General features: G+C 33.7%; 1 protein-coding gene across 1 annotated transcript in view; it reads right to left on the bottom strand.

Annotated features, from left to right (window-relative positions):
* Nucleotides 1-614: 614 nt before the first annotated feature.
* The window catches only part of RASEF (RAS and EF-hand domain containing), a 28,782-nt gene continuing 11,749 nt past the window's right edge, over nt 615-17,647 (bottom strand). Inside the window, exons 4-17 of the mRNA XM_021534473.3 lie at nt 15,119-15,214; nt 14,053-14,130; nt 13,417-13,532; nt 12,619-12,687; nt 11,690-11,774; nt 10,298-10,389; nt 7,372-7,606; nt 6,230-6,367; nt 5,989-6,136; nt 5,035-5,116; nt 3,914-4,028; nt 2,943-3,062; nt 1,994-2,070; nt 615-922 (exon numbers count right to left, since the gene is read on the bottom strand). Coding sequence (XP_021390148.3) covers nt 814-922; nt 1,994-2,070; nt 2,943-3,062; nt 3,914-4,028; nt 5,035-5,116; nt 5,989-6,136; nt 6,230-6,367; nt 7,372-7,606; nt 10,298-10,389; nt 11,690-11,774; nt 12,619-12,687; nt 13,417-13,532; nt 14,053-14,130; nt 15,119-15,214 — 1,560 coding nt within the window. The 3' untranslated portion in view covers nt 615-813. The remainder of the gene's footprint in view (nt 923-1,993; nt 2,071-2,942; nt 3,063-3,913; nt 4,029-5,034; nt 5,117-5,988; nt 6,137-6,229; nt 6,368-7,371; nt 7,607-10,297; nt 10,390-11,689; nt 11,775-12,618; nt 12,688-13,416; nt 13,533-14,052; nt 14,131-15,118; nt 15,215-17,647) is intronic.

The following is a 17,647-nucleotide window of genomic DNA, read 5'->3' as shown; positions in this document are numbered from 1 at the left end:
GACCTAGCCTAAACAGATAGATATTGGACCATAACTCATTTCAGCAATCCTACATATCACAGGTGTTACATTCTCTCTGGAATTTTGAACTGTAATATTCCAGACAAATGTTTATTTCACCTCTTAGCTGTGCAGAATCAGTTATAAAGTCTACCTCTCACTTCTTAGTCAAACCTCAGTACTCGAAATACATTCTAACTAGCCAACTTTCGAAGAACTACAACAGAACACCATGCACCTGCCACTGTCTTCTCCTGACAAAGGCCATTCTGGTTCCCCTAAACTTAGGGATTACTTGGACCTAGGCAACCCTTAATGGTTTGGAATTTTCTTAAGAAATGTTTAATCAACATATACTTAAGGCTGTCAAAAACTAGATGAGTAGACATGATCAAAAATAGATTAAACTAACTGAAGCTGTTATTTTTCCTTTATCTTTGACTGATATTGGATATTACTATGTTCTATATATAAGAAATACAAATGCCATAAAGAAACATGCAGGTAGAGACAATAATATATATTACAATATTGTATGCAGTGACTACTGTAGCATTGATTCTGAGCTCATTGCACTGAATAATATTACTTTTAAAAAGTGAAAAAAGAGTGTATGGGGTGAAGCAATTTAACAAATTTTAATGAGTAGAAAGTAGAGTCTGGATTTTGAACATTATGTGTCGCTTCTAAATATACAAATGTATAAATTCATAATAAAAAGGAAAAACTACTGAAATATTTTGATTTGGTTGTTGGCTTTGTTTTTTTTTTTTAAATATACAAGTTATTTAGTTAAGGAAAATTATCTGTCATTTAAACATTACAACAACTTTTTGTGAGTGCTGACTTTTTGACAGGTGTCCCAGCCAGGCTGGTTACTGATCTTGTATCATCTTGATTATCGCTTCTTTTTCGCACCTCACTGCAAAAAACAAAAACAAAAAAAATGTGCTCAATTAACACATTTTTATTCATGTTCACTCTTCTGTTTTTCCCTACTATATGTTGCAGAGTTTATAACCATCTACTATACAGCTAATACTATGTAAATTAGTATGGAATCAACATGTATCACAAGTTTCCAATTTGGTAATAATACTGACATTGCTATATAATTCATAGTGATAAAAATCTAATTTTTTTAATATCTAGTAACTCCCCCATGTTCTGATTTATCTTCCATTTTCTTTTGAGAAGTGTTTCTTATTTGCTTCTTACTTTACCATAGAAAAAGAGTATGTTCATAGGTCTAAGTATAAAACCAAATAACTTCAGTTTCAAGTATAAATTTAATTTAATAGAAAAAATGCATGTTGTTGGATGTTTTTTAGAAATGCAGACTTAAAAGCTGTGCACATATAATTGATTATGGGTTACAGAGCATTGGCCTTTCAAAATTACACTTTAACCAAAAATGGTTTGAAAAGGTAGTAGAATTGTAATATTTGGCTCACACACTATCATAGAAATACCAGGGTGCTAAATGTACATAAACAGAATTTCCATCTTGTAAAAAATTTAGAGAAGGAGACATCAAAGAAAATATATGTAATCAGAATGTTCAGTAATAAAACTGAATACTTATTAATATGTGTAAAAGAAACAAAAAATAATTACACATAGAATTATTACATTTCAAAATAAATTATGGATGTGTCAAGAAAATGAATCCATGTACAATTAAAATTGCAATTCATTCAGCAAATAGGTCTTAAAATTGTGGGCTCTGTAACTGAGTCCTGGTTTGAATATTAATTATTGAGAGAGCTTTGTAACATTTTCAAGCAAAAATGTTACTTCATTAAACTGAGAATGCATCCCATCTTGCATTTGCCTATAATGATTTAACAGAGTATTCTTTTCAAATTTTTTTTTTTAGCACTGGTACAATTTTAAAAGTATATGTGTATCTTTCTATGTGCATTCACATACAATGTCCTTGTTATAAAATATACTCAGATGTGTTTAGGTGAAAATAGAAACAACTACTTACCGAGCAAGATGAAGAACTGCTTCTACAATATTAGATCCATCTTTAGCACTTGTTTCACAGAATAGCGCATTGTAAGTCTGTGAGTAAAAATAAAATGCAAAGCTAACTGACCTGAGACGGTTCCCATGGGTACATTTAATTACAAATATTTTCCTGAATAACACAAAGAATGACAGTACATTTAAATGAACAGGATTTTTTCTAGTGCTCTTTATTGTCCAACACATTCTCTTTAGTACTGTGAAATAAAACAGTAATTGTTTTTTAATTATTTCTGGCTTATAATCAGTATATTCTAAATTAATAAACTGAATAAAAGCCATATTGTAAGCTTAATGCTCAAACTCAATCTTCTTGTCCACATGACTGCAAAATATAAGAAAGTGTCCAGGACAGGTTACTTCATCTAACTTGCTAGCTGTTGTAATTACACAATCTGGTTACTGTAGGTTAACAAAAAAAAACATCATTCCATAAGTAACAGACATGGTATCTGCCCCAGTATAATCAATCACTTGTGCAAGCACTCAGCTACTCAAGACCCTTAAGATACTTCCTATTATTCTATAAAATAAAGGATTTGTACATCTCTTTCACCCATATAAATACATGCAAAAAATAACTTGTACACACTTCTATTTATGACAAAGAATTCCTTTTTTCTTTTGGCACATGTGGCAGGAATATAAGAGAGGCTCTTGAATATGAAAATACTCCACACAAAATCTGGACAGACAAAATCAGTCAAAGTGTGCTTCATATTTGAACTGGCAACTTCTATTCAGCAGCACAAAAACTCAGTCTTTGTCCATCCACCTTTTTACAAGAAAGACTGAGAAGTCTTCCACAGCCAGTAATGAAGTTCAGCTCAGCAGACACAGAGATGTGATTTAATCCACCAAACATTCCTAAGACCATTTTATATTAATGAGGGACACTTGGACCTTACCATAGAGAGCTTTTCTCCATAGTTTATAGGCACACACTTTTGCCCTTGTTCCATGACATCTTGACGGAGATCTGCCTTGTTTCCCACTATCATAATTGGGATATTCTCGTGAGTTGCATCCTGTGAGGAGAATTTTATTTCCTTATTGCTAGAACACTCAGAATACAAAGAAGTGGCTAACATCATCATGTCGTATCAATTTCCTTTCTACAAAGTCTTGCACACTAGTAGAAAAAAACTGACAAACTATGAAAGCTATGCTGAGAACTTTCTATAAACCACTCAAAATGTAAGCAGTCAGCTTAACTATCAGCCTGCAAAGATGCATTTCCATTCCCATAATCGTTGTTTCCCAAAAAGGAATTTAATGTGTTAAGTTAATCTAATGCTATTGGTTACTGCATCTAAATGCTGTATGACAAAATTACTAAGGGAAAAGTAAACAATTCCTATACCATCACTAAAAGAAAATGCTTTCACAAAAGATGAACTAAGTATTTTGCTTGTCACTTCCTCTCCTATTAAGCATCCCCAGCACAAGAGAAAAACCCCTTGAACTTAATGCAAATTCATATTCAAATAAAAAATCAAGAAGTAGAAAGAAATACTGAAAATTTCACTTGAGCTATAGCTAATTTTCAGAATCTAATATATTGGTTTAAAATACAGACTCCTGGGAATATTCAAGCCATCCACAAGAAGTTATCTGAAATATGTTACCATATTCCTTTTAAAAGGAAGTGAATGGGAAGAGTGTCATTGCACAACATCCGTTAACACAAAAAGACATAGCAGAATGAATTCTAACTGAGTATGTCAGGATACATTTAGGACTTCCATGTAGCTTTTATTATTATGACAGCCTCCAGATTGCATAACTACAATTTACATCTAATATAATTTTATTAATAAAAAAACGAATAATGCAGTGAAACATAGCTTCTAAGTTCTAACATATGTAAGGGTCTTACCTCAATCATATCCACCCATTCTCTCACATTAATAAAACTTTTTTCACATGTTACATCATATAGTAGTAAGACACCATCTGCTCTTCTGAAGTATGATTTAGCAATACTTCGAAATCTTTAAGAAAAAAAAATAGAAAATTTGCATAAGGCCACATTATCAAACAATAGTTCAGTTTAATATTATTAAGTCTTTTCCAACCTTAATGGTTCTATGATTTTATGATCCACCTACATGTAACTTCCTAAACTGATTGGCTCACTTTACTTCTTTTGAAAAGGATAGAAATCCAGTAAAATTATTTGAAGACTTCATGATCAATTACAGCCATCTTTGTAATGAACTTTATATAACCTTCTCAACTAAGTACAGTAACTAGGTATTTACACTAGATATTAAAATATTCTTCACAAATTTATTACATGACAGGAGACTGATTGGATCCCTACCTACATACAGTCCAACACAAACCTTAGTCAATGAACATATTAAAGTGACTTCCACGGCACTACATTAACCTCTTAATAAGCCCTAAAAGCTATCGGTAAAGAAGTAATGGCTCTCAAGTAAAGACGTCATAGGATTTCGCGGAAACTATACAGTATTTTAGAGAATCCTGGATATAAATTCAGCAATACAAAGATATTGCTGGCAAAATTCCAAAGTCTTTGGAAAGAAGTTTTTATATATTAAATACAATAGAATTGGGACCATGATTTTGAAGGAAAGAACAGGAGATAGGTAGGAAGGGAAGGGAATCTCTAAGAAAAAGCCTGCTTAAAAATACAGGTGTATAAGAACAAAGAAAGCTAAAGACTAAAAACAGAAGAAACCATATGCATCTACTCCATCATTTAGTATTGCCAAGGAGGGACACACAGATTTAGTTTACCTCAACTATTTCTCCCTATAGTGAGAAAAGATTACCTCAAGCATCACTGAAGCTAACACAAATATTCCATCTGTCTTGAGGTCTCATCAGAGAAAAACTGCATCAGTTTACACATATTTACATATGGACCATACAATTAATGTTGGGGTTTTTTTTCAGCTAGATGAAAAAAGGTAAATGACTTTTACAAACAAAAGAATTCAAATAAGCTAAGTGCAGAGGATCACTAACCTCTCCTGCCCAGCTGTGTCCCACAGCTGTAACACTGTAGGTTCTCCATCAACAATTAGTCTTTTCATTTGAAAATCCACACCTGAAAAGAATTATGTGTAGTATAAAAAAAACCATCAATAATCTTAAAGAAACCACCAAAATTTAAAAGGTAGGGGCTACATACAACAGTTTATCCAAAATTCATCTCTTTTAATAGGTTATGAGATTTCAGTCAGTCATCCTTGCATACTTCTGAGCTGCAATAATCCCCTGAATGTATTTGCCTTTTCACAGAAGAATTAATACAAATTGTATCTTGAACATCAAACAGGATATCTCTCGCTGCTCTATTTCACTAGTTTTATCAAATAAGTTAAAATGTTTATAAAAAATTTGATTTTAAATACCAAGGAAGAAAAAGATAAATTAGAACAGAAGAATCCTGACGAGGCAGTAAAACAAACATTTAAGTATGATTTGATTGGAAGACAAAATTCAATCTTTGGAATACTTGAGATTTAAGTTTATATATATATACAGAAGAAGCCAGAAATCCTTCTAGCTGTATTTAAACCAAAGCTTCAATAACACTTTGAAGAAATAGTATGAAAGACATCAAAGGGTAGTATGAAATACTAAGGAAAGAGGGAAGTGTTGAGAAAACAAGAAAGCAATGAAAAATGCAGAAAAGCTCATACACACACAGAAAGTTCCTTACACTGACATTCCTCCTCTGGTGCTTTGTGTTGTTCAGGAAGAGGCTTCATAAAGAAAAACTAAATTAGACCAGTACCCAATTATCCACTACAAACAGCTGTTATTACTAAGCTTTAGTACTCAATTAGGTTTCACAGCCTGCATGAGAAATTCAGTATAGCCCTAACAAGTAATCACAAAGGCAAAGCTTTTCATCCTCTTTGCTACAAAATAACAATGGAATTCATTTCAATATTTTAAGAACACCAACTATACCCAGAGTTGCACTGGTATTGCCTTGAAATTCATTCTTGCAAAATCTCATAAGAAAACTGGATTTTCCCACTGCTGCATCTCCAGCAAGAACAATCTTGTAAGCCTTCTCTGTACTGGGGTATTTTGGAGTGCATTCAGTTGCATCTGACTGAAAATAAAAATAATCCCTCTGTAACAACTCATAAAAAAATCCACCCCTCTGTATCATTCTCTTCCATTTTTCCCCTGAAGAACTGGTTACCTGAGGAGTGAGAGCAGGTATGTGTTTCCTTGTTGAAGCAACTGAGCTGCTTCGACTAACTGGTCGTGAGGGCTTCCAGTCTAAAACTACAGTGCTGTTAGCAGGATTGTACACTTCTTCATCTCTGATCTCTGGAACCTGAAAATATGAGTTAGTTCTTTGGTGAGAAAAGTATGTTTTTCTGGAAAGCCACAGCCAAGATTGATTAAAACATTTTAACAGTTTGGATTAAACAGAGATAAATGAACAGACACAACTGTGCAATTTTAATCAAAATACTGTGATAATTCTGTTCTCATTCATTTCTGCAGTTTAGTATAATCTACATTTTGTCTTTTAACATTTTTATTGTTTGGCATCTATTCTTTCAGTACTCTAATAGAGTAAACTAATTTCTATATAAAAATTTCAGCTTAAAACATAGTCATAAAAACAATTGAGACAATACTTTATTTCAAATCTTATTTTGCAAACATTAAGAATTTCCCCAAAACCATTACTCTTTATACTATTACTACGCAAGCTAAATTAAGTAGAGCACAGCTGTAATCAACATTATTTGTAGCCAAGTCTCCACAGAGATTAATGTCTACTAAATCCACAGCAAACAATTTACCTTAAAAGAGCATATTCTACTGTGCTTGATATTATTTTTACTATGCAGTTCTCAGAAACTCTTTCAGTATTACTATTAATAAAACAGACACACTTTCTTAGATTTTTTTAGTTCTCCAAGACCTTAGAATACTGTTAGCACACATTGATTTACAGGCTATCTCATACCATCTCCACTGCCACAGCACAGTAAGAGCAAGGGAATAGAAACCTCTTTTATTTCTGCCTGATTTTTTATCATTAGATAATGAGCTCTTTTCTGCATAGAGTTTAACAACCTTCAAAAAACACATAAACTTCAAAAATGAAGTTATTACCTCAAAAATGTATCAAAAAATGTAAAAACAAAAAGAGAACTACTTATACATTCTCAAAAAAAAGTTCACTAATTAATTTAAATAAGTATGACCAAAATATGTACTTTTAACTGGCCTGTGAGCAAAGATCCATTTTATTTTAAAAACAGAAAGCTAATTTTGTCTCCAATCAAAGTCTTTTCTCAGAGACAAAATAAATCTGGCACTTACATCTGTTTCAGAAGCATCACCACCAAAACCTTCCTGCATACCCTGTGACCTTTGAAAAGTCCTTTGATGCCTATATTCCACTTCTGAATCATACTCATTTGAATCTCTCAGGGTAGACAAACCACTGTCAAAACAGCTCTCAGGTAAGCTGTCAACTTCACAGTTTATCCTTTGCATCGGATCACAAAGAGCTAAAGAATCATAATCTTCATCGACACATGACGAATGAGATGACCTAATAAAAAAATTATTGGAGGGGAAAAATAAATTATTCCAAATAATAAATAACTGCTCTTCCCAACAAAATGTGAGCCCGTCTGGAATAGTGAATTCTTAGAAATGCTGATGTTAAGTTTAAGACATATGTCAATTCCTATCTTGCCTTTATTGCCTTTCTCAATCATATGTCTTGGGATGCTCAGGTCAAATTATTTAATCTATGATACTGATGATGACTTTCCAAGTCTCAGTAATTATGATTATCTGTTAATTTTAAAAAGCCTATCTTAAAAAACATTCAGAAAGTGGTGTACTACGCATACATGAGAAAAAGAAAAATGCATACAATGTTTTAGAAAATTTTGGCCTACTGTAAGACATAAAACAACCCTGACATACTGTATATCATTTAAATTAATGCATTTGCTCACAGAGGCATGCATGCCAATAAGAAACAGCTATAAATATAGAAGATGGAGCAGCCAAGTTCAGGAGTAATTTTCTTACAGTTTGATAGACCTAAACTTTTTACACAGAATTCCTCTCTTTTCCCTTAACTTTCCTTTAAAAGTCTTTTTTTTTTTTCATTCTGGATACTGTAATATATAAAAATATTTTAATGAATGCTGCAATGACAGTATGGCTTAAAGAAAAAAAGGTTTTATTGATGGAAATAAAACCACACAAAAAGGAAGGTTAATAGAGTGAATCCTACAAAAACAATCTTATAAAAAAGGTTACAATGGCTACAATCATTAATGCTCCTTCAGCAAGACAGGGATAGGCATCAACTAAAGTGAGGCAGTAAAGGTCCCCAAGTCATAGCAGAGAAGAGAGGGTCTTGCTTAGCCCTGTTGGGAATGAATGTGATGCACTGACCTGCTAAATCAGACAAGGTCAGCATCAATCCTTGTAATAACAGCTTGCTCCCAGAGGGGCTCCCGTGTGATGGCACAACACAGGAGAATACACTGGTAAAATCACCAAATTATGAAGTTGTTACTGAGTTGAATTCCTCCCTGCACCTGGCCAAATGGGGGTAACAGTGGCATCATCGTCCTATGCAGTAACATTTAGAACCATCTAATTTACAACCCTTCAGGCTAATGAATAATCACATGAATTAATGTGATCTTTGCTGTAGAATATCAACACGCACATGGTCTTTGCATTCAAGCACCTACTAGCCATATCAAATCACTGAATTACTGAGGAAGAGTGCATGCTATAACAAAGTTAAGCTTGTCAGGCATTCCCTGAAAAAAAGCTCTTTAGGAGGCAATTCTCAACTACACTGAACTATGAATTCAATGCTGGGAATTTCATATATGTTTAAAGCAAGTTAGATCCAGATGAATCTTACAGACAAAAAAAAATATCTTACATATTACAACGAATTGCTTAAAATATGTTTGTATACAAACCAATACCTCTTAATGCTGATCTGATATCAGGAGACAAAGTACTGAAAACAAACAGGTTTTGGGACATTCATATCTCTTTTTTTCTTTTGATACTATCAAGTCACACATGTTAAGATTAAGCTTCATTCCTACAACATAAACTTTCTTCTAAAGTGGCTTGTATTTCTCACTTTTGTGGAAATGCAAGCATTGCACCATGTGCCATGTACTAATAAATATTCATACAGAACAACACAACTAAACCTCCAGAGAGGTTTTAGTTAATCCCTCAGAAAATTACTGAATGTAGTATGCAATTTGGAGTGGATGCCTCTAAAAATTTGCAGAGGGTCCAACATTAAGGAATTGGGTTTATGTACATTCAGAGACAGGAAAGTGTTTCTGACAACCAAAACTTGACAACCAGCAATCACATCTCACATGGAGACAGCAGAGTAAGAATGAACACTACTGAATGAATGGAGTGTGAAGCAGAATTCAATTTAATTCCTATCCAGGATATTTTTCTTTCTGGCAGACTACTAAGACCTCTATTAGAGATCTCTCTATGGTTTGGATTACCACTGAAAGAAAGAGAAGATAATCTATCAACTGAATAAGGACATACATTTTTGCTGATGGATCTAACTGTTTAAAAAAAAAAGTGTGAAAGCATAACATGACAGCAGTCAGGGTTGCCTCCAATACCCACTGTCTTCAGTGAGTCTCTGAAATTATGAGGAAGTTCTGATCATTTATCTGTAAGTATTATCAGTAAGTATAAATACCTCTGGCCATCTAATTGCATTTAGATAATTTACTGGTTTTGTACTCTTATCCCATTAATATCCAAGTCCATTCTCTACTCTTGCATTTCAGTGTGAGATGAGGTGATTTGAAGAATCAGGCCCACATTTGTAATAATTATTATATGGGTAAAACGGTACACAAGCTGAACATAAAACAAAAAATGTTTGATTTCTCAAGTACTGAGTAAATCTAACAAAGGTCCTCAGAAGAGTATTATAGTTTCTTGGAGACAAAGAGACTGAGACTCAAACTAGAATCAAAATAGGTCAAGACCAGACAAGAGGCTGACCTCTCCGTAAGTTTATGCCTTCCTGAAGAAAGTTATCCTGAACTTTCTGGAATAATTTATAAGATTCCTATTGACTTTAGTATATTTTGGACCATTTGCTATGGTCACACATTACTTCTAAATCAGACAGAACTATTCTCTCTTATTTAACAGTAATCTGCTCTTCTAAGTCATTCTCAAATTAACAAAAGCAAGCCTGGCTTACCTGTCATACCGTGGGTTTAAAGGAGAATGTTCACCATTAAATTTAGGACTGCTTCTAGAAATGGTACTTCCTGGTGAGGTATTTGCTAACCGCTGCAACAGATACATAATAAATGTTGAGAAAAAAAGCTGGATGTATTTAATATATATTTCTTTATATATTATCTATCTATATTTAGCTACTTGCATTTAGTTAAACCTCATACTTTATGTATGACTGAGGGTCAGAAGGCTTATTTCCTATAGCATTTAGGCTTCACCACTGCCTTTATACTGAACGTACTAGTCATGTTCAACCACAGAAGACAACAGAAATTTCCAAGAGGATGATTTCATTGACTGCACCTCAAGACTCTGAAATGCTAAGCTTTGAAAAGTGTTATTTAGATCATTGCATGCTGAAAAAAAAGAACTGTCACTATCTGAGCTAGTTTCAGGAGAGCTACCTCCTAGTTCTTGAGAGAGATCGTGAAGGAAAGGTCTTGACAAAGTATTTTGTACATTCTGCTGTGCCTCCATACATTTATTCACTGGAAACAGCTTTTTCTGTCTCCTCTGTAATATGCTAATTTATATTTCCAGGCATGATAGTAGGAAATGGTATCCATTGTTGTATCTGTAGTGAAGCTCTGGTAGCTTGTATCAGCAAAAAGCACTCATGTTCACTGGTATGGAATACTGGAAACAGGCAGTGACCTGATTCCTATTTTCTTCCTTCCTGTCCAGTACTGTCTTTGGGGCCCATTATTCTGGGCACATCCTTCTAAAAAAGCTATCTGCTTTAGTCATGATGCCCAATCATTAGTTTTAAGAGTTTTAACAGGTTTCACAGGATTTCAAAATGACGGTGTAGAGTAGGTTTTTTCTTACTTTCAAGCCTTCCTTTCTCTAGTTTGGAGGATATCAGGTGACATTTACTACAAGAAACTCCAATGCAGTTCTGAGAGCTCAAAAGGGTCTAACTAAGATCTCTATTAGTATTCCATGCTATGGATTTTCCCAGTGACTTGCCTGGACAAAAGTTCAAGTTAGGTTAAGACCTTGCTACTAAAAAAGGGCAGTTTTCTGAGAAAGTGCGTTGTCAATGGTAGGACACTCCCATACACAACATAAACCCTTTAGCACAAGAGAAACTGTTGATTTATTCACCTCATTAAATATCACAGAATATTAAAAAATAGCCACTTTCCAAAGCACTTCAGAAAGCACCTATACTCTAATAAAACTTCCATTAAACATAAGTAAAATCTAACAAAACTACACAGGAGTATTCTCACAGAGAGTCCACTGAATAAAACACAATTTTCTGAGTACCCACTGAAGTGCCAATTTAAATGTGCTGTGTTGATTCTTATACCTTTCATGACAATATAAAAAAATAATAAATACATACCAATGATCTGTTGTACTTGCTGAAACTGTTTTCAAGTGCACTTCTTAAACCATCATTGCTGTCATGTAATTTTCTATTAGCTGATCTAACAAGGAAATACAGTTTAACTTGAAGAACTCAAGAAACCACAAAAAGCTATGTAATTACTCAAAAAGAAAAATTTTCAAAATACTTCTAAAAAAACCCTTTCTTTCTTTAGCTAAATACTAAAAAGTAATATGAAACTAGAAACACATTGACAGGTATTGACAGATACTCAAACAAATTATCTGAAAAAAATTACTGTGAATTTTAGGCTTCAGTGGCAACCCAAGAAGCTCATTTTCACTTGTACAGCATGGTCTCTGGTCAGCTGAGTAGGAAAAAAGGTACTGTAGGAACAAAATGACTACTCTTTAAATATTGCAAAGGTGATTGTAAAGACAAATATAATTAATGTGCTTGAAATAAAAAATATGTTTAGGATGAGGACATTAGTAAAGATATTTAAAAAATCTATTCATTGTGACCCTTCTTGTGCACCTATTGTATAATAATGCACACTCTCAGTACCTTCCAGACAACAAGACAGGGAGTTACTGGAGAACCAAAGCCAAAAGAAAAAGGAGTCAGGCAATAATTTTTATGATAGCATGAATAGACTCAAATTGCATTCAGCTAATTAGAAAGAAATGAAACTTAGTAAGACTAAGAAAATAAATGGAAAGAAACCAACTGAAGTGTTAGTGTGCCAGTACCACAGTGGAGTTAATACCACAAGAACATTTATGACAGTTGAGAATACCTTTTATGATAATTTAGGCTGTTTCAGTATTTTCACTTGCACCTTTTTCCCAAATTCCACCCTGACCTTTTGCACGCAAAAACACTTATCCCAAATATGGCAGGACAAAGTTTGATAATTAAAAACTGGATTTCTCAAAACTTACTGAAGTATTTCAATTTGTCTTTCCAGATTATCTCTGTCTTCAGTATACTCTCGGATAATTTCTAGATCCCTGGGAAAAAAAAAAAAAAACACAAACTAAAAACAAACACCAAACTTAAATGAACTTATACTTAACAGCATATTCTTACATTTTTGCCATATTGCCTTTGGCAGAGTGGCAGAGTTCACACTTATGCTGAAATATGCTGAGAGCAGTTTCCCACAAAATGACTTCATTAATCTCTGCCATTATAACTCAACAAAGAATGTGAATAAAAAATGAAAGTTGTACAAAATAACCATAGGGACTGACGCCTTTTCCCTTGAAATATAATTTGTGTTATCTGATGATAACCATACAATGAAACTGCCTTTTTTGCTCCATTAAAAGAGTAACTAGAAGTAGCATTCAATACTTTAGAAAAACAAATGGTTAAGGCAGACATGAAAGGCTTCCTAAACTATTCTCCCTAATATTCATACAGATCCTCATGTGAATGTAAGCCATGAAGAAAAAAAATGCTTGATGCTGTACTGTTGTTTTATTACTAATAAGGTCCCACTCAAATCAATGGATATTGTTGCAAGATTGTGAGAGTTAGCATCATAGCCAGAACTTGCTCTTTCAGAAACCTAACAAGAAAAATGAACAGCATTGATGACATGATATCAAATATGTCCTTATCCTTTAGAGCAAATTTAGAAAATAACATTTGCCAACTGCATACATAATAATTACATCAGAAAATAGATTTTGTTTTTTTCCTTGAAAATATTATCATGTAGAAGAAGTACTTACCTCTCAGTGTTCAAAGACTGATCTGCATACTCGCTTTTCAAGGTATCTAATTCACTCTGTAGAAAAGCTATATTTGTCTGTGCTTCTAAGAGATCTTTCTTAAGTCTCTGATTTTCCTGCAAAAAAAGGAAGATATTAGATGTTAGCTGCCATAGTCACCTCTACAAAATGTTGATATTTTATAATAGTAGAATAAAAATCATCGAAGTTACATAAAAATGAAGCACTCTAAGATTTGGCATAGAGAGGGAAAGAAAATGAAAGAAGGCTAAATCAACAGAGAAGTCAGTAAATTAACATGCAAGAAACTCTTAACTTTTATTTTTCCATTCAGTTACAAAAAAAATGGGACCCCATCTTTTCAAGCCATTTCTAAACATCCCACATAGAATGTGTATACATTTAACAAGACTTTTTTTCAATTTAACAGATCCATGTACACTTACCCAACACTTTAAAAGTTTACTTTCTAGATTACCATTACTAAATGTAATCTAGAAAGATTACCATTACATTTAAAGAAAAAAAAAAAACAACAAAAATCAAAACCCAAATCCCCACAAGTATAAGAATCTGTATTGCAGACACTAAAACTGAGACTAAATTAATATGTTGATAATAATAATACTCTCTTACCAGCAACATATCATGTATTCTTTTTTTCAGTTCAACTACGTCTTCCCTGTGGTTGACATACTTGGATTGTTCCTCCAGCTTGAAGTATTAAAAAAATACACAATTAATGTCTTTGACTGTTCTGATTAAAAAAAAAAAAACACCTTATGGAAATCACAATAAGTGTCCTTAAAAGGTTTTACAGTTACTAAAGCTTTTAAAACTTAAGCATTTTTCCAAATGTACTAGTAGACTAGCATTATTTTAAAAATCACTGGCTTTCTAGAAAATTTATATGCATTTTGCACTCTTTAGGTATAAAACATTCATTACTAGTGACACAGAAGACAGCTGTTAAGATAGAAACAGTAACTCTAAAAAAATTATAAAAAAATATTACTACATCAGTTATGTAACACTTGGACAAGAAACTCTCATGTTTCTTGTAATAAATTTCAATTTCTACAAACGTTCTTCTAAGTGCAATAAAATACAAAACCCAAAAAAATATATCCACCATGATCACTATAATTCTGGTAAAACTTAAAGCAAAAACCAAGGTCAAAATTAAACCCATATTACAAAATATCATTCCTATCTGAGATTTCATTTTACTTTATTACTAGGTATCAAATTATAAGATCAGATTGCAGCTGAGCTCTAAAAGGCAATATACATAACGTTGGGTACTAAATGGCATTATATGTAAATTACTATATCTGGGTTGCCAATTCCATCTTTATCTAAAATTTACAAATACTAAGTGGCAATATATTGGACTATTTCTAATGGACCAAACACAAGACTAGGTAACTGCAATGTTAACAACCTGATGGACCTAGAAAATTGTTAAGATACAGAATTTAGGTAATAGTTGCTGCTCCCTTTCCTAAGTATTTCAACAAATTACACAGCATCAATACAAAAGCACAGATGACAACACAACCTAAAAGTTATCTGCAGTTGCCATTTACTAATAAAAATTAATTTAGAAACCTACAATTATGATTATCTATCTTGAGGGAGGCATTTCATAAGGTCAAAATCTCTTAAAACACTTTAAAAATCTCACCAGACTTCAACTCACCTTTTTAAGTCTTTTTATTGTCACCTGAAGATCCCCAACTTCAGTGTCATACTGCCGCTTCAGCTCATTTAGTGCTTCTTCAGCTTTTTTCTTCTCCTGCAATATTTTCAATCTCATTAGAAGTTAAGACAGGTTTCAAATGTTTATCAGAAAATTCATTCATCGGTTTGGAAAGCATACTTTTTACTTAGACAAATGTGTCCTTCCATTCTGTCCCTTCCTTAAGATCCATAGGTTCTGATTCTGTAATTATAGTGCACTTGTAAAACACTCAAAGAAAATGGTGGCATGAAAGCAATGATAAGGGTCCATTCAGTGTTGTTCTTTCATGATTCCTGTGCTTAACATTCTCAATGTCACTTACTTTTTTACTTCTGTTTTTCTTTTTAATTTTTTTTCTTGCAAGTGCTAGAACATTACAGGCCCCTGTCAGTAAAACGCAAGCAGACAACAGCATCTCTAGTTTTAGATAAATTGTACCATCCCAGGAACAGAGACAAGGGCGTGGTTTTGCTTCTGTCTATTCAATACCATCCACATTACCATGATGGTCTCAGCAGATGGAAATGGAAGCAGTGCCATCTTTTACCAGAGCACATGGCAGGATATGTGCCTGTATTTAGAGACTGCACCAAGTACTGCCCACAGAGATGTTCAGGGGTGAATGCCCTTTTGTGGGTCAAACGCCCTCTTTCCCTTGTATAGCCTACATTATTAATATTGCTGTGATTACTGCAGCCTTCCAGTAAACTATAATGCCAGTTTCCTCTATTACTGGAAGGAGCAGAAAGGGTAAAAGCTGACAACAGGAGTGGGTTTAATTTTCTCACTGTGTTTGAAACCAGCACAAGTGCTCAGTCTAAATACCAATACCTGTATATGGTACTCAGTCTGATATCAAACCAATTTGTGCATCAATCACAATGATAAGAATAGTGTGTGTGGTGTGCTATTGACTGGTGTGTTTCTCACTCCAGTCGCTCCCCAGGGACTCCAGTTTCACTACACAAGAAGTCAGAATGCAGCATTGAGAAGTGGAGCCAAAGAGACAGGTTGAGTTTTCACATGGAAAAGGCAGACATGGATTTTGCTTTGAATTCAGAATTAGAATTTCCCATAGGTGACATTGAAATTCCTATGTTAAAATGATAATCAAAGTAATCAATTTAAGCTGGATTCCCCTACTGTTGCCAACTACATACACTCATGAGTATTGTTGGGTAACTGTTTGGATCCCTTGAAGAAACAAAATACAGGATAGGCTCATGCAGAAGCAGGTGTCCCAGTGGCATGAGTGAGATCACTCTGACAAACAATAGCCTTGATTACAGACATTAAGATTAATGGCTTAGTACATTCCCACAAAGTAAATAACTTAACGTTTACTCTCAGGGCGTTTTAATAGGTGCGGTTTGTGGAGCTAGGAGCTACAAGGAACACTGGAGAGTGAAAATGAAAAAAGCCCTGTGAGAAACAAGTAAACAGACCATCTTTTATACCTATAGCTAGATGCAAAGAGTGATTGAGAATACAGACTAGATGTACACAATACACAGAAGACTGACTTCTGCATAAGACCAGTACATAACTGTACTGAGTAAACAAACACATCCCAGACATCTTTTTAAAACAGTGAAAGAGGGCATTCTGTGGTTTTATTCAGTGATGTATCACTTTTTGAGGACAGCAATTTTTCAGAGAAAATGTGTTTGTTTTCTAGACATTAACAACTTAGCTTCTCTGGAAATGAAAATTTATCTCTACTATGAGCTGCATTACTACTAGTTAAACATGTTAAACCACACTTTTCTTTGGAGGCGTGATATCTTTAAGATTTTTATGCCATTATATTTTGGTTTTAGGAACACTTTTATGGTGTGGTAAGACTGTTTTCTCCTGTATGGGAAAGAACGCTATTTGAAGTAAATCTATCTACCACATGTCTAACCAAGCAATAATTGTGTCCATAGTATATATTTTAGTTAATGCATTTCTTATACCCTCATTAGAATACTTTCACAAACTCTTATGCCCATATAAAGTTTGGCTTATCTTAAATGAATGTAGTAACAATTCAAAATGAAAGAGGGAGCTGGTCTTGCTCCTTTGAATTATGCAGTTACATGCGGCTCTAATGTATCTCTCCCTGGGTAAGAAAAGAGGATTTTTACTCCTTTTCATATAGACCACAAGTGTGTTGAAACAACAGCTAAAACTGAGCAGATCAAACCAGAATTTCCCATTAAATTTGAGGCCCTCAGAGGCCCTCACATATTGCCATCACAGTTACCCTCTCTTAAGTCTCTAAAATGTAGTTGCAGGAGAATGGAGGAAAGAAAGATCATTACTCTAAGCAGATATAGAAAGCAGGATCAAATAATCAAAGCATTAAATTCTACATAAATTATTTTTCTAGGAGAACTAGATTACATTCTTTAGTGCTAAAATATCATTTTATCCAGTCTGTCTCCAATATTGGTCTCAGAAAGAAACTCCTCTTGACCAGTATGTTTCCACAAAAAGAAAAGA

Source organism: Lonchura striata, chromosome Z (genome assembly GCF_050655825.1).
Source record: "Lonchura striata isolate lonStrDom1 chromosome Z, ASM5065582v1, whole genome shotgun sequence".
Taxonomy (NCBI): Eukaryota; Metazoa; Chordata; class Aves; order Passeriformes; family Estrildidae; genus Lonchura; species Lonchura striata.
Note: the sequence above shows the minus strand (reverse complement) of the source record. Positions and strands in the feature narration are given on the sequence as shown.